The 23,347-nt window shown below is 38.0% G+C and overlaps 1 protein-coding gene across 2 annotated transcripts in view; it reads left to right on the top strand.

Moving 5' to 3' along the window:
* The first annotated feature begins 9,462 nt into the window (after positions 1-9,462).
* Positions 9,463-23,347, top strand: part of LOC122737166 (COBW domain-containing protein 1-like) — a 63,940-nt gene continuing 50,055 nt past the window's right edge. For both annotated transcript variants that reach the window (XM_043979633.1, XM_043979634.1), the window contains exons 1-4: positions 9,463-9,764; positions 15,750-15,836; positions 17,376-17,472; positions 18,566-18,657. In XM_043979633.1, the coding sequence (XP_043835568.1) occupies positions 9,572-9,764; positions 15,750-15,836; positions 17,376-17,472; positions 18,566-18,657 (469 nt within the window). In that variant the 5' untranslated portion in view covers positions 9,463-9,571. The remainder of the gene's footprint in view (positions 9,765-15,749; positions 15,837-17,375; positions 17,473-18,565; positions 18,658-23,347) is intronic.

The following is a 23,347-nucleotide window of genomic DNA, read 5'->3' as shown; positions in this document are numbered from 1 at the left end:
AGTTTATTACACAACCTTCTACCCTTTTACTTCTTTATATCTTGAAACATTTGTTTGCTGATTCATAAGAACACAATTTTTAAAAAATGTAATAATTAAAACACCTTGAGGCGGCAAATCAGTTGAAGAGTGGTCATTGAACAAGCTGATTGAGAGGGGTGTGTGTGTGTGTGTGTGTGTGTGTGTGTGTGTGTGTGTGTAAAGATCAAGGCTCCAGGAAAGGAAAAGAAATACTGAATGTTAGGGGAACAGTGTAAGCTTGGTTGAACCAAGGATGAGTTGGAATATGAGAAAAAATTTAAAATGTTAATTTTTAAACTCAGTTCTGTTGCCTTTCTCTATTAAAAAGGCACTAAAACATGTACTGAATGTAGAAAAAAATTAATATTCCATGATTTAAATTTTTTATAACCTTTCTTCTCATTCTCTCTCTCTCTCTCTCTCTCTCTCTCTCTCTCTCTCTCTCTCTCACACACACACACACACACACACACACACTCTCTCTCTCTCTCTCTTGCTGGAAAACTCAAATGGAAAATGCATTTTATTTCAGAACTGGCTTAAGTTGCTCTTCATTCTATTCAGGCTGGTAGGTGAAAAATGACTATTTGAAAGGCAAATTTAGATGCTAATTACTAATAGCTTTTGTGACTGCTATAGTCTTTTAGATTTAGGAGAATATTTGAATTTAATCCGGACACACCCTTGTGGGGGGATATCAGGGATAGCAGGGGAAAGGGAAAATAGAATGGGCATGCTTTATTTGCTGCTGAGTTTTACTTGGATTGTGCATTTTTGTATTTAATATGCATTAGTAGGTTTCCAACAGAATAGATTTAAAATTATAATAAAATCAAAATGTCAACATTGTAGTAGAAAAATTCAAACTTCCTTTAACAAACAGGGAGAAAAGGAAAAGTTTTCTAAGTTTCATTGCAACATTGTTTACTGTGCAAACATAAATTGTGCATTTCACTTTCATCTACTTAAATAAAATGTCCTATCCTTTGCATATGATCCATTATCTGCTGGAAATTGTGGCCTTCTTTTTTAAGTGGTGCAAGTAGGTTTGTGTTGAGCTACTGAGTCTTGCTCAATTCACTATGTGACTGATAGCACATTTTAAAGAAGTAGCAAAACCACTAAGTCTGTGGACTTTACGTTACTTTTTTTGCTCATGCAGAGTTGTAACTAGAGTATTAGGGTAGGGTAGTGGGTCTGTCTCTGGCACCAAAATCTAAAAGAAACTGTCAGCACCATTCCTGTGTCCACTTCTTCCTACCCATCTAGGGAAAGCCTCCTCCTTTTGCCACTGTTTTGGTCATCCTCTTATTCCAGTCACAAAACTTCTTAATTACAGCTCTATGTGAAATTCAATAACAGAGAATGTCAGTGTTAGAAAGGATCACAGAGACTAATCCAAAATCCTTGTTTTATACATGAAAAAATTGAAGCACGGAATGGTTATGAAACATCACATAACTAGTTAGCAGAGGAGCTAAGAATCTTCTAAAAACTAGACCAGTGCTATTTCTACTACATGATTCCTTGAAATGGAAAAGATCCATTGGGGGCAATTTAGGGTGCCCTTTGGAATAAGGATGGAGAGGAAATTTCCCCGAGGGAGCCAACTACGGTACAAGGAACCCTGGGGAGAAGTTTTGATGTCTGTATAAAAGGAAACAGAAAATTTTTTCATTATTTTGTATGACTACACATGTATTACCTGTATCAAATTGCTTGCCTTCTCAATGGGGGAGGGGGGACAAGGCAGGAAGGGAGAGAATTTAGAACTCAAAAGTTTTTTAAATGAATACTATGTTTTTACATGTAATTGGGGGAAAATAAAATACTAAATAAATTTTTTAAAAAAGAAAATTTTGTTCAGTCAAGGAATGTAAAGGGTTGTGCTACATTACCCCAGGTAAGACACAAGTAGTCCTAGTTAGGTTTGGAATATCAAGGAACAGAGATAGCCCTACCCAAACCACCCCCTAAAGCTAACTACATGCTTTATTGAATAGCATATGGATGATGTGAACATATTAATAGAATATAATCAGATATGCACACCCACTTCATAGTCATCTGAGACACTCCAATGTTTAGCCCAAGGAAGTTAAGCTGTCCTGGTCACTGCTCCTAGCAGAATAGCTTTGTCTGACAATGAGAGCCCATAGACTTCAGGAACCATGTGGCTTTATACTATTTAAACAAAGGAAGCCAGAAGCTCCCATCGAGGGTAAGCAAACTCCACCTGCCTTTGAATACTTCAATCATGAGTAAGTCAGATAAGTGTTTGGCATCAAAGGCTGTACTCCTCCATGATATCATGGTTCAGGTAGCCATTTCTATCTTGCTGTCCCTTCTTTTCTGGGTGAAGGATCCTGAATCCGGGTTAAAAGAGTTAAACTTCCTCCAAAGAAACTGGAAAGATTTAATCCAGACACCTACTGTTTCCTGGGGTGAGATTGTTGCTTCACTTCCTTATTGCAGTATAAATTAAGAGAAGCTGGATCTTATGTTTGAATATTGTTACTATAACTCTATAAAATTGTGTAGGCTAGCAACCAGTGGTTGGTTGCTGCCTTCCATAGTTTTACCTAGTAAATACAGATGTACTTGATGGAAATTGTCAAATAAATCTACAACCTTAGCACTCATTTTGTTTTTCATTATAACTAGTTATGATAAGAGGAAGTGAGTTCGTTGTGAAACCCAGAGATTTCCTTCCCCTATTGTAGCCCTAACATTGTCCACTGACTCTTTCCTTTACAAGATATTTCACAAATTGAGGCTAGAACAACCAAATTACCTTTATTCTTAGCTTTATAATGATTTGTGCAGTACTTATGATGTACTTTTTTTGTGTCTAAGTATAAGTACTTACATGACTAGAGTAGACAAAGAAATGAAGCAATGGGAAGAACTGGAGAACTGGTATTTCTGCTTCGCTCCTAGAGTGATTGGATTCTTAAAAGAGCTGGAAAACTGGAACTGATGTTTAGACTTACCTTCAAATTCCCAAAGCATTTATCACCAAACAAAAAATTGGAATGAAAAAAGTTATGTAAAATGAGCTTATGTTATTCCTATGGTACTAACTTATTGTTATTACAAAAGTAAACTCACAGGAAAATGAGGCATCAGCTACTCTCAAAGCACACAAGGCCTAACTCCTGCTCATACATCATTATAAAGGAGGTGCTTTCAGGTTAGGGCTCCAAAAATCTTCCTCTCACCAGGACTCCTTAGCTGAAAAATTCCATCTTAGCTATTCTGGATTCCTGCTTGCCTTTCTCAGGAAATGAAGTAGGCTTCAGAGAGATTGAGTCAAGGATAGGCATCCTGTCAGTAATCTCTTGATGAATAGTTTTACCAGGCCATAGTGGAGATGAGGATTTTTTTTCATTTTTATTTATCTCTTTTATTTTACTAGACCTTCATTTCCAAATGCATCCTTCCCCCCTTCCCTACTCAATAAACTGTCTTGTAAAAAAAAAAAATTTAAAGAAAGAAAAGATAAAGCAGTTCAAAAAAACTAACTATAACCAATCAAGACTGGCAGTACATGTGACGTATCCTCATACCATCCTATATCTTCAAAGAAGGGAAGGAAGTGCCTCTTCACCTCTTCTTCAGGGACAAGTTTGGTTATTTTGATTAAATGGTGTTCAGTTTTATCTTCTTGTTCTTTCCAATTAGTTTGTACATGTTCAATGTACTGTCTTCCTGATTCTTCTTATTTTACGTGAGAGCAATTCATACAAGGCTCATTCATGCTTCTTGGAATTCTTCATATTAAGTCACAAGCTTTGATTAAGCATTTAATAAGTTCCAGGCACTGTGCTAAGTCCAGGGGATAAAAAAAAAAAGGTAAAAACACCACCACTACTTAAAAAACCAAACCCAGTCCCTGCCCTTAAGGAGATCACAGTCAAATAGGGGAGAAAACATGAGAACAATTATGTACAAACAAGATAAATAGAAGAAAAATTGTAGATAAACTCAGGGGGATATTAATCATTTATGACACAACATTACTTAATTATATTCAAGTGTAATTTGTTTAGCTATTTCCCAATACTCATTGCTACCACAAAAATATTTCACTATTAATTCTTTTGGGTGCATACATAGGGTCTTTCTGTCTTCTACCTTGTTGGAGTATATGCCTACTAGTGCTAGCTCTGGGCTATAGGGCAAAGATATTTTTTTGTCATTTTCTTAGCATAATTCCAAATTGCTTTCCAGAATGGTTGGGCAGAGAAGCAGAGCTTTTATCATTCTCCTGGAGGCAAAGGAAAAAGTCAATCAATCCTTTTCTTTGTGAAATTTCATTTTTAGCTAGATTCTGATAATGCTCTTTCCATTAGACTAGTATGAGCTAACCCATGGAGCACAATGCATAACTGACTTCTTCCTTGCTCAGCTAGTAACTAGAATTAACTACAGTTAAAGGTAGGACCCGGCTGGTATGTATAAATTGGGGTATGAATTTTGGTCAACCCTACTGCTTTCTGATATATCCTGTGTCAGTTCAATGGAATGCTCATTTATAAGTGCTGTTGCACTCCATTTTTTGACTCCAGTGGTCTACTTTCTAGTATGATTTCCCCTGCCCATGAAGCTTGGCCAGTGATAGCCATCAATCACTCAACAGGCATTTTTTCCCCCCTTTCTGGGCAATGAGGTTTAAGTGACTTGCCCAGGGTCACACAGCTAGTAAGCATCAAGTGTCTGAGGCCGCATTTGAATTTAGGTCCTCCTGAATCCAGGGCTGATGCTTTATCCACTATGCCACCTAGCTGCCCCCCAAAATGGATACATTCAACAGGCATTTATTAAGTGCCTACCATATGCTAGGTACTAGGAATAAAAATATAATGAATAAAGCAATACCTTTTTGAAGATGCTTACATCCTAAGGGGAAGGATAAGAGAAAGAAGAATATGTGTGTATGTATATATGTGTATATATAAACAAAGATGAAAGAGAAACCCCTTATCAGTCTTTTTTTAAACTATCAATTCTGAAACAAAGTCCTGCTCTCTTCTATCCAAATTAGCTACAAGAACTCCTCCTTGTGAACTGATCCAACCATTCTGGAGAAAAATTTGGAACTATGCCTAAAGGGCTATAAAACTGTGCATACCCTTTGACCTGGCAGGTCTATATCCTAAAGAGATCATAAAAAAGGGAAAAGGACCCACATGTACAACAATATTTATATCAGTTCTTTTTGTGGTGACAAAGAATTGAACATTGAGGGGATGCCATCAATTGGGGAATGGCCGAACAAGTTGTGGTATATGAATGTAATGGAATACTATTGTGCTGTAAGAAATGAAGAGCAAGCAGATTTTAGAAAAACCTGGAAAGACTTATATGAACTGATACTGAGTGAAGTGAGCAGAACCAAGAGATCATTGTACACAGTAACAGCAACACTGTATGATGATCAACTGTGATAGGCTTAGCTCTTCTCATCAATACTATGATCCAAGACAATTCCAAAAGACTCATGATAGAAAATGCTATCTGCATCCAAAAAAAAAAGAACTATGGAGTCTGAATGCAGATTGAAGCATACTATTTTCACTTTTTGGTTGTTTTTTCTTTCTTATGGTTTTTCCCTTTTGTTCTGATTCTTCTTTCACAACATGACTAATGTGGGAAAAAAAAAAAGAGACGACCAATATGATGACCAATACTAGGGAGATTTTGACATAGATCGACCACATCTCAGGTAATGTATTCAGTTCTGGCCATTACCTTTTAGGAAGTTCATTGACAAAGTAAAGAACCTATTCTAGGAGATTGCAACTACTTGGTGTGTTTTGCTGAACATTTTTCCCCTCTTTTTTTCTATATTCTTTGTTATAAAGGATTTGTTACACTGAGTAGGGGAGGGTGAAGGATATATTCAATAATAAAGGTGATATGAAAACAAAAAAACACAAAAAAAGAACTCTTCCTTTTTAAGTAATTACGGAGGTGAATATACAAGGGCTTGGGCAAAAGGCTCAGGATTCTACCTGAAGGAATTAGAATAATGACTTATCTAATGGTGTCCTCTTTTTCCTGTCCCAGAAAGGATTACAGCAGTGATCTGAAAGGGGGTGGGGGTTGGAGAATGAAAGACAGAGACAGATAGAGAGAAAACTTGAACTCTTAAAGGGAGTGGTCACTGAGGTTGTGAGTGGTTTTAGGAAAATGATTTTCCAGGGGCTTTCCAGAAAACATTATGTGACTATTGTTACATTAGATAAAGTAGAACGTTAACCCCAAATTGTGGCTTATTAATAAATTTTCACCATTCGAGTCCTATAAATGTTATCTCAAACTATTTCAGGAGGTAGCTAGGTGGTTCAGTAGATGGAGCACTGGGCCTGAAGTCAGAAAAATCTAAGTTCAAATGATATACCTCCTAGCTTTGTGAGCCTGGGCAAGTCACTACTTAACCTCTGTTTGCCTGAATCCGCTAGAGAAGGAAACCACTCTAGTTTTCTTGCCAAGAAAACTCTTTGGGCTTGTATGGTCCATGGGGTCATGAAGAGTCAGACACAACTGAAAAACAATAAAATGTCTTATATTGGGGAGATGTCCCTGACCAATGTGGAATTGCAACATGCTATATTATGCATATTATTAGGATTTTCTTTCTTTCTATTTAAAAATTATTCAGTTGGGGGTGGGTGGGAAGGAGAAATAATGAATCTCTAAAAAAATAAACAAATAAATTAAAGGGTGCAGGGAAGGCTATGCCAAGTTGAATATTTCTCACTCTAAAGAGAACAATGCTTAGATGAGAATAGGGATAAATTAATGAAAAAAAGAAGTTTCTGGCAAGCTTGTGCCTAAACACAGACTACAGTATTCAGATTTTTTTTCCTTCCACAACACAAATTACTATTTATTTATTTTTTGCAGGGCAATGAGGGTTAAGTGACTTGCCCAGGATCACACACCTAGTAAGTGTCAAGTGTCTGAGGCTGGATTTGAACTCAGGTCCTCTTGAATCCAGGGCCAGTTCTTTATCCACTTCGATACCTATCTGCCCCCACAAATCACTGCCTTTATGACTTGCCTGCTTAAAACACTGCTCCCTGGCCACCACTCCCCTATGTGTTTTCTTTCCCCATTACAATGGAAACCTCTTGAAGACAAGGGTTTTCTTGCTTTATTATCTGTATCTCCAGCATTTCACACAATTTTTTTTTTTTTTGGTGAGGCAGTTGGGATTAAGTGACTTGCCCAGGTCACACAGCTAGTAAGTGGCAAGTGTCTAAGGCCACATTTGAACTCAGGTCCTCCTGACTTCCAGAGTTGGTGCTCTATCTATCCACTGCACCACCTAGCTGCCCTCACACAGTTTCTGACATCTAGAAAGACTTGGTAAACCTTTTACATTAATTTATTCATTAAATAAGGCAAGGGGCTTTGTAAGAACCAAACTCGGATGTTATTATTCCTGAATTTTGAATGTTCATTCAATAATAAAAAAATACAGGAATCTCCTAGGAATAACTGAAAAGGGTTTTTCTCCTCATCTGTGAAATGAAGGGCTCAACCTCCAAAGTCCTTTTCTAGGTCTAAATTCCACAATGTAAAGAAGTGTTAAGACCCGGAAAGAGCCTTAGAAAACATCTAGTCCACCACTCCACCTTATTTTCCAGGTTAAGAAACAGGCTAAATAACAAATGAGAAAATGGAATCTGTTTAAGTGACTTGGCCCTCATAGTCACTTTCATACAGGTGATGAAGTGGGAGAACTGGAATGGGTTCAGTCCACAAGTGGTTTGAACCCAGGTTTTCCTGACTGAATTTAGCACTCTAACCAATATACCACCACTGCTTCCTCCTTCTCCAGTGTCTCTTTCCAGTAAGCTGGCCAACAAATGGTATTAGGAAACAAAATGACAAGCTTCAGAGGATTTGCAATGTTTGACGGTATTTTTTTTTAAACTACTACACCACATTGCCTAGAAATCAAATTAACAAATATTTAAGTATCTAATATGTACCCAATACTGCAAATCGATAGAGATACAAAGAATGCAAAAACAGTCCCTGCTTTTTCGAGAAGTTCACAGTATAATGGGGGAGATGATATGCAATCACATACAAACAAGATATATACTGGATAAATTGGAGATGATGCAGAGGTAAGACACTAGCAATAAGGAGGATCAAGAAAGACTTCTCGTAGAAGGTGGGATTTTAGATGGGACTTGAAAGAAACCAAGAAATTGACGGAGTTAAGAGTAGGAAGACAGTGTCATTGGATACTACAGATGAGGGGAGTAGCTGTAAGAAGCTTGGAGGGGGCTAAATTATGAACAGCTTTGAAATCCAAACAGATTTTATATTTGATCCTGGAGGGAATAGAGAGCTACTGGAGATTCTTAAAATAGAACTTAGTCTCCTGATTTCTGGGCAGGTAGGTGGCACATAGGGCAGATTCATCTTCCTGAGTTGAAATCAGACCACGGACAGTTATTAAGATGAGTGACCCTGGACAAGTGATTTAACCCTGTTTGCCTCAGTTTCCTCATCTGTCAAATGAGCTGGAGACGGAAGTGGCAAACCACTCCAGTATCTCTGCCATGAAAATCCCCAAAGGAATCACGGAGTCAGGCATGATTAAAAAAACAACACCTGAGCTTGGATAGCCGGTGCCAAACTTTCGGGGCAGCTAACTGGCGCAGCGGATATAGAGTGCTGGTTTTGGAGTCAGGAAGTCAAAACTTCTGAACCACAGGTGGCACAGCTGGGCCCGGATTTAGGAAGACTCGAGATCCAATGCAGCCTCAACCCACTAGCTAAGTGACTCTGAGCATATCACTTAGTAACCGACTGCCTCCGTTTCCCCCAATTAAAAAGTGGGAATAATAGTCTCTACCTTGCAGGGGCTACCTATCAGGGCTGTTGTTTAAATCAAATAATATCTGTAAAGGGCTTAGCTCAGTGCCTGACATAATAAAGTAGAAACTCAGTAAATGCCCGTTTACCTTCCTTCCTCCTCCGGTCTCTTTCGCTATCATGAGCCAGCAACATATGCCTGCCTCATTGGCTGTAGGACCGTGGAAGAGTTTTAAAACAGCCTTTGTTGTTTTACAGAATTTTTTTCTGGACAAGAATGGTACTTGCAAGCGCATTTTGGAAGTAATAATTACAACAGGTCACCCACCCAGGGCCCGTAAACCCTCAGTCTCATCTAACTTGGGGACATACGCAAGGCGCGCGCCGCGTTTCTTATATAGGATTCGTGGAGGAAGGGGTGTGGCTACGGCTGGTGCCTCGTGTTGTCTTTCGGGGCAGGGTAATCAGAGCGCTAGGCGAGTAGAGGTCGACGGGAGCAGTAGCGCACTTCCGCTTGGGGCTGGGAGGGCGAAGAGGCTAGAGTCCCAGACGATGGGACTTCGTTGCGTCATGGCGTACAGGCGTCAGGGGGCGGGAGCTGCGCGGCGTGCTCGGCGGCGTGCTCGGCGGGAGCTTGGGGCTGGTTTACATCCTGCTCCTCGCACTTGACTGTGAGTGGTATCCTCTACCCACCCCTTTTGCAGTGATGCTTAGAGCAAGTGGCCGCATGGATGGGGAGGAAGAGGAAGCGGAGGCGGAGGAGGAGGAGGATTGCCCGGAGCTGGTCCCCATTGACATGCAGCAGCAGCAACCGCAGCAGCACCGGCAGCCCGAGGAGGAGGAGGGGAAGCCTGACCCCTATGCTAAGATTCCGGTCACGATTATCACTGGGTATTTAGGTAATTAAGCCAACCAGTAATTTCGGGAGCTCCCAGACACAGATTCACGTTAAATAATAAGGATGATGATAATAACGGTAACAATACGGCGATAGTTATAATAATACTATGAACATAATAAATAATAACAAGAACCACGAAGAGTTTGTGCCTTTTCCGTCCCTGGAATGAGATTCCCCCTTCACGTCAGGGAGCAGCAGCTTCTTAGCGGCCAGGTGTGGTGGAAGGAAGGAAGGAAGGAAGGGAGGAAGGGAGGCGGGGGGGAAGGGAGGGAGGGGGGGGTGGGGAGGGGAGGGAAGAAGAAAGGAAAAAGAGAAAGGAAAAAAGGAACACATTGGACTTAAAGTCAGACAACCTGGGTTTGGACTTTGCTCTTGATAACTATCCTCTTGGCCCAGGGGCTTAGTTTCCCCATGTAAGATTAGGGGGTTGGACTTAAAATCAGTTTGTTCACCGTGTGTGTGTGTGTGTGTGTGTGTGTGTGTGTGTGTGTGTGTGTGTGTGTGTGAGAGAGAGAGAGAGAGAGAGAGAGACAGACAGACAGACAGACAGACAGACAGACAGATAGACAGACAGGGACCCCTTTGAAAGTCAGAGGTTTATAGATCCCATATTTGAAGAAGACACTAAATTGCAGGTTAGTGGAAAATAAAGATGTACTTTTTTCTCCTCTATCCAAGGACCTGCTTTCCATCACCCACCCCCATATATATGGTTCTTTGCATCAGATGATCTCTAGAGTCCCTTCCAGCTGTTAAGTTTTAGCTTCTTATGTTATAGATATCCAAAAGATGTTGATGATGATAAACTGACATTTATATAGTGACAAAATACCTTAAAGGCATTCTTATTAGATCTCAAAAGATAATGATAATAACTGACTTCTATATAGTGGCAAAATACCTTACCAGAATTCTCTTTAAATCTCAATAACAAGAACCTAGTGAGACAGGTACTAAAGGTATTATTATCCCCATCTTACAGGTGACAGAACTGAAGCTCAGAGTTTCATGTGACTTGCTGGAGGTTGCATAGTTTGTAAGTGTCAGAGGCTGGGATTGAACCCAAGTTTTTCTGCCTCCCTGTCCAGCAGTCAGTGAACTATACTGTTTGTGGAAAGGTCACTAGATTTGGCATCAGAGGACCATGGTTTAAGTCTAGGCACAATTTCTCTGTAAAAAGGGTTTGGGGGCTAAATGGTGTCTAATGTGTGTTGTACCTGAGACCCTTGTCTTTTATTTTACTGAAAAAAAAAATATTCTAGCATTGGGACCCTTCTCTCCTCCCACGCTGCTAGCATCCTGGAGGTGCTTATCATCTCACACCTGGATTATTGCAATAGCCTGTAATGGGTCGGCCTACCTCAACTCTTCCCCTAGTCTAGGTATCAAAATGATCTTCCTGAAGGCAAATCTAGCCCTTAATAAATTCCAATGATTCCCTGTTACCTCCAGGATCAAATATAAAAATCCTGTTTAGCATTCAGAATTCTTCATAACTTGCCCTTCCTAGCCCCCTTACTCCGTTTCCCTGCTCCCCTCCTGCATCCCCAATCCCACAAACTTTCCTGTCTTCTTAGACCTTACATCCCCCTTCTTGTGTACTCTGATCCAGTGACACTGGCCTCCTTACTACTGTTCCTTGAAGAAGACTCTCCATCTCCCAACTCTGGACCTTTTTACAGCCTATCCTCAATACCTGGAATGCTCTTCCTCCTCATCTCTGCTTCCTGGCTTTCTTCAAGTCCCAGCTAGAGCCCCACCTTCTACAAAAAGCCTTTCCTGGTCCCCCTTAATGCCAGTGCCTGCCCTCTGATGATTATCCCAGTTTATCCTGTACATAAGCTTATTCTGATGTAGTTGTTTACCTGTTGTCTCCCCCTTAGACCAAACCTGCAGAACAGGGACGGTTTTGAGTCTTTCTTTGTATCCCTGGCACTTGGGACATAGTAGGCATTTAATAAGTGTTTATAGACTGGATGTCTGATTCACCCTGTGCCCCCTTGAGTTCTTTGAGGAATCTCCATTTAGAGGATGGGCTCTAAGGAGGAATCTTTTGTTCTCATCACTTATATGACCCCTCTTCTGCCTTCCCTCTCCTTAGCTTCAGGGCCCTTTCTCCAGTGCTGACTTCTTCATTCCCACCTCATGACAGAGGAGGGGCACTGAGCAGCCATCCCTCTGTGTCCAGACTTTGCACCACTCCCAGCTCCCCTTTTATGTGTTGTCTTTCCCCATTAGAATGTAACCTTGAGGGGCAACTCGGTGACGCAGTGGATAAAGCACCGGCCCTGGATTCAGGAGTACCTGAGTTCAAATTTAGCCTCAGACACTTGACACTTACTAGCTGTGTGACCCTGGGCAAGTCACTTAACCCCCGTTGCCCTAAAAAAAAAAAAGAATGTAACCTTGAGGGGCAGGGAACTTTTTTCTTGTATTTGTGTCCCTAGCACTTAGCACAATGCTTGAGGGATTGACTGAAAAGAGGCAGATTATGACAGAAATATTTAGGTGAACCTTAGTTTTAAAGATAAAGAATGTTTATTGGTAGAAAAAGTTAATGAGCCATTTCATTATAGCAGAAGTTCTGGGTGCTTCACTTAAAATAGGCCTCACTCTTGTTTAATTGAAGCTTATCAATAGACTATTCTTGGATATAAGGTAATATTGTTACTTTGAAGACTTTACATAATTTTTTTCTTTTTGGGCAGGGCAATAAGGGTTAAGTGACTTGGCCAGGGCCACACAGCTAGTTAGTGCCAAGTGTCTGAGGCTGGATTTGAACTCAGGTCCTCCTGAATCCAGGGCCCGTGCTTTATCCACTGTGCCACCTAGGCTGCCCCCCATAATTTTCTTTGTCAAACTACTAACGTGTGAAAATTTAAAACATTCGAATTTATTTCACACAAATGAGTACTTGTTTATTGCTAAAAATAATTTCTATGTAGGAAAAGCCATAGAATTCCATATAATATAAAAGAACAAACTAGGGAAGAATTGATGTGAAACTGATTTATTTTCAAATAATAATAATAATGAGGTAGCATTTTTATAATGTTTTAAGGCTTATAAATCTTTTTACAGACATTTCTTTTTGTTCTCACAGCACCCTGGAAGGTAGGTACTTGTTATCCTATTTTACAAAGGAAAAAAGTGAGGCAGAGAGGTTTAGTGACTTACTCAGGGCCACACAGCTAGGAAATGTCTACACTTGGCTTCAAACTCAGGTCAGCCTGACTCTAAATCCAGCACTCTATACACTGCTGTCCTTTGTTGTTCATTAATATTTCGTTCTCTATTTTGACCTCTATCTCACAGCTTCTTAAACTTTTTCTACTTGTGGGCCCAAGAAATTAATTTTTTTTTTTTTGCCAAAGAAATTTTTATGTGACCCCGTGTATATATAGGTATAAAACATAGGTATACATAACCTTTTACGGCTCTCAAATTTTTTTGTGACCTCTGCATTCAGCAGTGCGATCCACAATTTAAGAAGCTTTGCTCTATGCTATTTTTCTTTGGAACTCATGTAATCTTTTTTTTTTTTTTTTTGGCGGGGCAATGGGGGTTAAGTGACTTGCCCACGGTCACACAGCTAGTAAGTGTCAAGTGTCTGAGGCCGGATTTGAACTCAGGTACTCCTGAATCCAGGGCCAGTGCTCTATCCACTGCGCCATCTAGCTGCCCCCTCCAAGTAATCTTTTGCTTGAAGTTTAAGTTAAATCAGCTTAGAGGCCCAGAGAATTTAAGTGACTTGGACAAGGTCATAAAGATATTCAAAGGCAGAGCCAGAATTTGAACCTAGGTACAGATGAAAACTTATCTTCTGATCCTGTGCTGTCCTAGTCTGTGCCCTTCTATATTTTTCCTGTATAGAGGATATACAAAATATTTTAATATTTAAAGGGTACCATTATAGCACTTACTCTGAGCATTTGGGATGCTGTCATTCTTCCTGCATATCTGGCCTGTGTCTTTGATGAAAGATAGCTTTTGTGTTGCTTCTCTCACATGAGTCTTGGTTGCAGTTACACCTGCAGCCCATTATACCTACCTGTGTCTTTCTACTGCCCTTTCGGTCAACTGCAGTTTTGACTTTTTCAAAATTTCGGTGTTTCTTGACTTCCTGCATGAAACTGCAAAAGGGGAAGAGAACAAATGTATACAGAATAATTTATAAGAATAAATAAATGTAAGGGGCAGCTAGGTGGCACAGTGGATAAAGCACTGGCCCTGGATTCAGGAGTACCTGAGTTCAAATCCAGCCTCAGTCACTTGACACTTACTAGCTGTGTGACCCTGGGCAAGTCACTTAACCCCCATTGCCCACCAAAAACAAAAAGACAAAACAAAAGAATAAATAAGTGTATAAAGAAAAATTTTATAAATTCATAAACATTAATTTATAAAGTGCTTGCTGTGTGCTAGACACTTGACTCATTTGATCCTCACAACAGCCCTGTTAGGTTGGGTGATGTTTTATTCCCATTTTTCAGTTGAGGAAACTCAGGCAAACAGGTCAAGAGACTTGCCCAGGGTGACACAACTATTAAGTGCCAAAGGCTTGATTTGATCTCAGGTCTTCCTAACTCCAGCTGGGCCCAGTGCTCTTTCTACTTTATCACTAAGCTCCTGTGAAACTATTCTTTTTTTTTTTTTTTTTTTGGTGGGGCAATGAGGGTTAAGTGACTTGCCCAGGGTCACATAGCTAGTGTCAAGTTTCTGAGGTCAAATTTGAACTCAGGTCCTTCTGAATCCAGGGCCCATGCTTTATCTACTGCGCCACCTAGCTGCCCCCCCCCAAACTATTCTTAATCAAGTCTTCATCTGACCCACAAAACAAAATTTTTAAAGAATTTCAGATTGGATATTTTTTAAAATGGTAGTTGTCTTTGTATTATGTGCACATACACATGCACATTTTGAATGATCTGCCTGTAAAAAAAGATGTCTAAATATGTGTAGGTGAAAATTGAGGTATGTCTTTTTCTTTTTACCTTAGTTTTTAGGTCCATAAAAACTTTTTAAAAGGCATTTTTAAGGAATTATTTTAAGACATTCTAGAATAATTGTTATTCTAATCATCATTGCCTACGTGAATATTTATGAAATTGACATTTTTTTTTATGAGCATAGTTGCATTGGGAGTTATTTCCGGCAGCATGGATCGTAACTTTATATTTACCCTGATTCTTCTACATAGTAAGAAATTAGGTTTAATCTGCCACCTACTGGATGAAGGTTATATAGCATGTCTATTTTTCACAAAATACTGTTTTCTTAATCTGTATACTATTGATATTTCCTATAGTCCTGGCACAATTCCTAGACATTTTTAAAATTTTTATTTTTGGCAGGGCAGTGAGGGTTAAGTGACGTGCCCAGGGTCACATAGCTAGTAAGTGTCAAGTGTCTGAGGTCAAATTTGAACTCAGGTCCTCCTGAATCCAGGGCTGGTGCTTTATCCACTGAGCCACCTAGCTGCCCCAATTCCTAGACATTTAATAAAAAAATTTTTAGAGTAACAAAAATAGCACTCTTGTCATACTGTATCAGCTTTTTACTAGATGTTTTGCATTTTAAAATAAAATCAAATGTTAGATGTTAAATAGTGGGTCTTTAGCTTCAAATTATAGAGTAGAGAAAAGTAATTTTCAGTCTTGAGAAATCACATACACATAATACTGTCAAAGTATTACATGTCACAAGCCAGAACAGCAGAAGATGCTTTAATATCATTTGTATTCAGGATCCCAAAACAGAAGTAGTGAAACACTTTAAAAATTCAAGGCAAAGTATTTGAGCAATAGAACCACATGAATGAAGTTCTTAAGAGCACTGAGGGCCCTAAAATGTATGAAATAGTCTCAGAATACTGATTTTCAGTTTGAGCTATTTGGTTTTTTTCTTTCTTTTTTATTGGTGGGGTTGGAAACAAATGAAAAATGGAGTTTGTGCTACTGAAACTAGTGTCATTGTTTTCTAGGTGCTGGAAAGACAACTCTCCTTAACTACATTCTAACTGAACAGCATAACAAAAGAATAGCAGTTATTTTAAATGAGTTTGGGGAAGGTAAGTAAAGCTATGAATACTGATATAAGAGGAATCAAGAACAGAGATGAGTCTATCCCAATGATTTAAAAAATTAATAATTCATATGTGAAATTAAGGGTATAAGAAATGACACAACTTCAGATGAGGATGAATATGGAAAGTTTAAATGACAGTACAGGTATGGGTGATAAAAGTGATTTTGTGACACTGAAGGTTGAAGCCAAATGCTGAAATTAAATAACAAAAATGTAATTTGGGCTGTTCTAGAATTGTCAAGGACTAGAAATATGCTAACCTTAAATTTTGTAGCCATTGTAATTTGAACATAATCCCTAATGTTACACACAGAGAATGGCTGGCCCACACTAGGAACCCCGAAAATCCTTCTCTAAAACCTTTTTATCAGCAATCTAAAGTTTAAAGATTTACAAAATTTAAAAGAAAACTTTTCATTTTTGTTGGTCACTAACAGTAAATTATGTACTATACTGAATATGAAACCTATTTCTGGTTCTATCTCTGTATTTTTAATACAGGAAAAATAAAATGAAAAATTCTTTTACTATTACTATAATTTAAAGTTCACAGAGAAACCTAATATGTTGTTTGGTGAGGGATTATTGCTTGGAAGTTCTAAGAATGTAGTTTTTAAAATGATGTTTTGTTTACAGTCAATTAACTTGAAATTTTTTTTCTTTACCAAGGCTGGGACTTGTTGAGTACCTAGTTTAAGAAATAATGATTTAATGAAAGGATTTGGGGGAGATGGACCAAACCATATCAATACCGATGTACTCATAGAAAGTTGTCTGGGGGCACTGAGAAGTTAGGAAGGACTTGGATCTGGGTCTTCTAATGCTAAAGCCAACTTTTTGTGCTGGGTATGTGGAAAGAATAAAAAGCAGAAAACCAGATGGGGATGTCCCTTAGGAGTTTGATGAGAACAGATATCAAGCCCAAATTTTCTCTTCCAGAAAGAGAAACCCATTTTTATCACAGACAGCAAGGAATGTCTTTAAGATAGTTACTTTAAACTCAAAGAATAGAGAGAAATGGGTAGGTAGCTTAAAAAGGAAGACGTAAGCAGTATTATTTTTTACCCCTATACTAAATGTTTTGACCTTTGGGATGAGCATTGGTTTAAATATCCCTCTTTCTAAAAACTTGGATATTTAAGCATTTTCTTCAGCATTTTTCATTTATATTATAGTAGTCTGTAGTGTCTTAGCTTTTATTTCCTTGTTTTAAAAAAATAATTAACCTCCCAAAAATTTAGAACAGGAATTATCAAGAAATCTGAGCTAGTAAACTAATTGTGGTTCTAATATCTCCTAACGTTTTAGAAATAGTCATTTTATTTGATGTGTGGTTGAATGTTTATTAAAGTAAAAACTGAATTTTAGTTTGCAACATTATCATTATTAGTAGCAACTGGGAACAACTAGATCAACAATAAAACACTTAGAAATCTGATTTTGGGGGAATAATTTTTAAATCTTTCCTTTTTTGCTTGGCTGATGAACAGTTTAAAGAATGCTTTGTTGCTTTGTGTTGTAGGAAGTGCATTGGAGAAATCCTTAGCTGTAAGCCAAGGTGGGGAGCTATATGAGGAATGGTTGGAGCTTCGAAATGGTTGCCTCTGCTGCTCAGTAAAGTGAGGAATATTTGTGTTACTTTACTTCGTTTGTCATCTTTGGGTTGAGTTTTAGTTAATTTTGTATTTCATTTTAGCTTTAGTACATTTTCTTATAATACTGGCTAAAGTAGTTTTCTAAGAAGTCATTTAAGTACTGAATTATTACTTGCTTTTATGTTTGCTTATTTTTACTAGTAACTTAGTGCTTGGGTTTTTTGAGTTTATAACAGATTTATGACACATTGAATTAACATTTAATTAAATTTATAATCTTTTCAGGTAACTATAATGGTTGTAGATATAAAAAAATCAAATAGTAAAACATTGGTTTTTTTTATTCCAGATTTATGTTCTTGTTTTTTAATCTTCTCAGAATAAGAAACAGAACATGTCATTTCAAAACTATCAGAAATTATAAGAACAGATAATAAAGGAAAAAGGGAAGACACTTAATTTGTACCAGTTGTAACATTGACAATGGTGTCAGGAAATAAGTACACCACCAATGTTAAAATTGAATTGCATAGTGAGATAGTTGTTTATTGTTGTTTTTCAAGTAAAATTTCTCATGTAACCTTTTATTGGCAGCATTTGTTGTTAAGCTTTCTCTGGTTAACCAAAATGTCTTTTTTAAAAAATATGCATTGTTCATTCTTAGTAAATTTATGAAGACAAAACAATCTTAAAACTCATGACCCTTATTCTGAATAAAATAGCTTGATATTTAGTGAAAGTCTCTTGGTAAGTTACAAAATTGTGAATTTAGTACAGTAGAAAACACTATTATCCTGTTAGTACTAATTGTATAACTATACCATAGTATTTAAAATATGTAGTAGCCAAGCAAGTGAGTCCTACTTACTATTTTAGGAAAAAACTTGACATTGGGTTCTTAATTTTTTTAGACTACTGAGGACATTTTCTTAATATATTGTTTTATTGATATTGTCAAATACATGGCATTTTCACAGGGGTTTTGTAGGTAAATTAATTCTTTGGGTCTATGGAAAACTTGATTTTTCAATTTTTAGGGATATAAAACACGTTTATAGTAATTAAGTTTTTAAATCCCAAGATTCTGACGCATTTGTTATGTTTTTGTTTTGTACAGGGACAATGGCCTGAAGGCTATTGAGAATTTGATGCAGAAGAAAGGAAAATTTGACTACATCCTGTTAGAAACAACTGGCTTGGCAGATCCTGGTAAGAAGTACCATTATCAATCATCAGTTTGCACTGTCTGAAAACAAGTGAGTAGCAGAGGATTAACTTAAAGAGATTATAAGGCTTCTCTTGACTTTCTTACTTAGATTTGAGGTAAAAATAGCAACAGATCATCTCATCTCATATTCTCCTTTGACTAGTTATATGGATGAAAAAATTCTTTAATAGTCATTAATTGTCTTTTTTGTGTTCTTTGAGTCTTCAGAGATCTGTTTGGTTTTGAAATTTATAGGTTTCATGTCTGCTTAGTCTTTTTTTCCCATCTTCTTTTTGGTAGTCTTTAAAAGATAATGCAAATATTTCAGGTTGTGGTTCCAGCAACTTCTGTTCTACCTTATCATATGTCATAGTCATCTATCTGCTTTAGGGATGTAAAAATAATCTTGGGAATTATTGGGCTACTGATCTTTAGTGTTTCTGGATTGTTCATGTTGGGGCATATTTTGTACCTTTTGCTTAAAAGGCAGTGAATTTTGGGCATATAGTGTTATCTTTCATGCATGGTTAGTTTTGTTTAACTTTTTTATCATAAGGCAGAGTACTATAGGGGCATTACTGGGAAGTGATTGTGGTATAATAAACCAGAATGCATTAATGAACCAAAAGCAGCAGGAGGAAGGAAGGAGACAGAGGAAAAGAGAGAATGAAAGTAAGAATATCGTTGAGGGAGTTCCACAAACAACAGCAAAAAATGATAGATTGTGGCCTACTTCCCTAGTGGATATCATAATTAAACATGCGGGGCAGCTAGATGGCGCAGTGGATAGAGCACCGGCCCTCTATTCAGGAGTACCTGAGTTCAAATCTGGCCTCAGACACTTAACACTTACTAGCTGTGTGACCCTGGGCAAGTCACTTAACCCTAATTGCCTTACCAAAACAAAACACAACACAACACAACACAACACAACACAAAAACAAAAACAAAAAAATAATTAAACATGCAATTTTAGCCTCTAAAATAGATTTTCAAAAAAGGTATTTATGGGGGCAGCTAGGTAGCACAGTGGATAAAAGCACCGGCCCTGGATTCAGGAGGACCTGAGTTCAAATACGGCCTCAGACACTTGACACTTACTAGCCATGTGACCCTGGGCAAGTCACTTAACCCCCATTGCCCTGCAAAAAAAAAAAAAAGTATTTAGAGGGGCAGCTAGGTGGTGCAGTGAATAAAGCACTAGCCCTGGATTCAGGAGGACCTGAGTTCAAATATGACATCAGACACTTGATACTTACTAGCTGTGTGACCCTGGGCAAGTCACATAACCCTCATTGCCCCTCAAAAACAAACAAACAAAAGGTATTTAGGTTCAACCATTCAATTAGGGTTTTCTTTTTTTTTACTCAGTTGTAATATGCTTGTACATAGTTTCCAAAATTTGTTAGTGTTAGTACTACCATAATTTCTTGTTTTTTGTTTTTGTTTTTTTGTGGGACAGTGGGGGTTAAGTGACTTGCCCAGGGTCACACAGCTAGTAAGTGTCAAGTGTCTGAGGCTGGATTTGAACTCAGGTACACCTGAATCCAGGGCAGGTGCTTTATCCACTGCGCCACCTAGCTGCCCCCTCTACCATTATTTCTTAAACCTGACCTAATTCCACTTAGGCCCATAGGCCTCTGGGTTGATTTAAATGGCCAACATAGAGTACCATTTTTTTCAAGGAGAACATTTGTTTAGTGGACCACACTAATGAAAAAAGATGATGTGTTTGAAAGAGAACTCAAATGTAATTGATTTGCTAATTGTTGAAAACATTGCATTATATCAATAGTGATATGGTTGGTGCTCCAAATTTCTGTCAAATGATCCCTGAATTAATATTAAATTCATTTCCTTCAATATTGTCAATTTTGATATTCTTATAAGTGAAACTAGAGGACAAAAGGAAGTTTCAACTAAATGTAAGGATGCCTCCCAGGTTATCTTTGGAAATATAAATGGGGGTAGCGGGATTGGTTCTCTTATGCATCCAAAGGGAACAAGAAATATTTCATGGAATATTTGCTCATCTCATATTAGAATGCTTATAAGTACTTGCAAAGACTGCCAAGATAATGATTGCGGCTAACCTCTATTGCAAAAGATGGAGAGGTAGAGAAAGACTTGGCATGTCCAAATTAAATCAGCCTGTATTTTGTTATTCAGTGATTTCATTTACAAAAATGGGTATTGGGGGAACTTCAGAAAATATGGTTCTGGAGGCAAGAATGAGAGAGACCAATGTGTTGAAAACTATGTAGAAGTGTTTAGCCAGTGGTCTATAAAAACCTTCAAGAAAAATATTGGGAAGTATTGGACATGGCAAGCATCAAGTAACTTTACAAAAAATTAATTTGATTGTCTTTTAATCCCAGGAAGTGACTTGTCACTGAAGTCAGAATCATTTTCTAAATCAACTCTCTGTATAGTTAGACTACTGACTTCCTGGCTCAAAGATCAAAGTGAGCACAAAGATACAATAATGAATAAAACTAAGCAAAATTTAGCCTTCAAGTTAGTTTTTGATGAGTTAGTTAGATATTAATGGAGAAAAGGATTTGAGATTGATTATAACTAATTAAAACAAAATTTTAACTGTTAATAAATTGCCATGAATTAAAACAACTCTGAGATATTGCCTCACATCTATCAGAGTGGCAAATATAACAAAAAAGGAAAGGATTAGATGTTGGAGGGGATATGGGAAAACTGGGACACCAATCCACTGTTGGTAGAGTTGTGAACAGATCCAGCCATACTGGAGAGCAATTTGGAACTGTGCCCAAAGGGCTATAGAATTGTGCATACGCTTTGATCTAGCAATACCATTGCTAGGTTTATATTCCAAAGACATTCCAAAAAAGAGAAAAAGATCTATTTGTATAAAAATATTTATAGCAGCTCTTTTTGTGGTGGCTAACAATTGGAAATCAAGGGAATGCCCATCAGTTGGGTAATGGCTAAACAAGCTGTGGTATATGATTATGATGGAATATTGTGCTGTAAGAAATGACAAGCAGGATGATTTCAGAAAGACCTGGAAAGACTTGTATGAACTGATGTATAGTGAACTGAGCAGAACCAAGAGAATGTTGCGCACAGAGACAGCAATGTTGTTTGATGAAGAACTGTGAATGACTTAACTGTTCTCAGCAAAACAGTGATCTAAGACCATCTGAAAGGACTAATGATGAAGTATACTATCCACCTCTAAAGAAAGAACTAATATTGATTGAACACAGACTGAAGCATGCTATTTTTCACTTTCTTTAATTTTTTCTTTTATTCAAGTTTTCTTTTACAAAATGACCAGTAAGGGGCAGCTAGATGGTGCAGTGGTTAAAGCACCAGCCCTGGATTCAGGAGTACCTGAGTTCAAATCTGGCCTCGGACACTTGACACTTACTAGCTGTGTGACCCTGGGCAAGTCACTTAACCCCCATTGCTTGCAAAAAAAAAAATTGACCAGTATGGCAATTTTTACATAATTGCATATGTATGACCTATATCTGATTGCTTACTGCCTCAGGGAAGGGCGGGAGGAAAGGGAGGCAAGGAGGGATGAAATTTGGAACTCAAGACTTTAAATAAAAATGCTTATTATTAAAAAGTGCGGGGTGGCTAGGTGGCGCAGTGGATAGAGCACCAGCCCTGGAATCAGGAGTACCTGAGTTCAAATCCAGCCTCAGACACATAACACTTACTAGCTGTGTGACCCTGGGCAAGTCACTTAACCTCAATTGCCTCACTAAAAAAAAAAGTAATAAATTGCCATGACAGAGACCCTAAAAGACCCTAAAAAACTACTTGTTCTCCTTGTCAGATGAAAAGAAAGAAGGCCAAGGACAACATGGTTTATGTAATATAAATTCACTTTTAAAATCTTAAGGATGATAATAATAATAATAACCATAATAATTGTTAGTATTTATAAAGCCCTCACTATGTGCTTTTCTTTCTTCCTCTCTCAAAGGTTATATAAAATAGGGATTTCAAAAGTTTGCCTGGAGTCAGTCAGGAAGACTTGAGTTCAAATCCAGCCTCAGATACATACTTAGCTCTGTGACATTGGGCAAGTCATTTAACTTAAGCCTGCCTTATTTTCATTTGTAAAATGGGAATAATAATAGTACTTACCTCTCAGGGTTGTTGTAAGAATAATATGGAATATTTGTAAAGCGCTTTGCAAACCTTAAAGCTCTATATTAAATGCTAGCTATTATTTAATACCATTCTTTTCTCATAAATTCCTTCAATGATTTTTAAAATAACTATGATTCTTTTGTGTATGAAGACTCCCTCCTTGGAAGCTGATTTAAACCTCTCTGTACCTTATTGAGACCTCTCTGTACCTTATAACAGTACACTTGTTGCTGAGGCCAGCCTCTCCAACAAGCTTAGCTAGATTGGCCTTTAGGGGAATCTGGCAGGATTCTTCACGGGGGACTCCACAGATTAATGATATCGATCAAGACCTGTGTTCTACTGGGAACCCACTGAAGACCCAGAGTCTCTTCACTCTGGGATCAGAGTAAGACTGCAGTGAAGACTTAGAACTGAGTACAAAAATGCTTTAAAATAGATGTAGAATCTTTATGGTTGTCTTGGCCCTGCTGAGGTACAGGGCCTTAATCAGGTCTCTTGACTTCTGAGCCACTGTTTCTTCATCTATTAAAAAAACCTCAAACC

The sequence above is a fragment of the Dromiciops gliroides genome, chromosome 1, assembly GCF_019393635.1.
Source record: "Dromiciops gliroides isolate mDroGli1 chromosome 1, mDroGli1.pri, whole genome shotgun sequence".
Lineage (NCBI taxonomy): Eukaryota > Metazoa > Chordata > Mammalia > Microbiotheria > Microbiotheriidae > Dromiciops > Dromiciops gliroides.
Note: the sequence above shows the minus strand (reverse complement) of the source record. Positions and strands in the feature narration are given on the sequence as shown.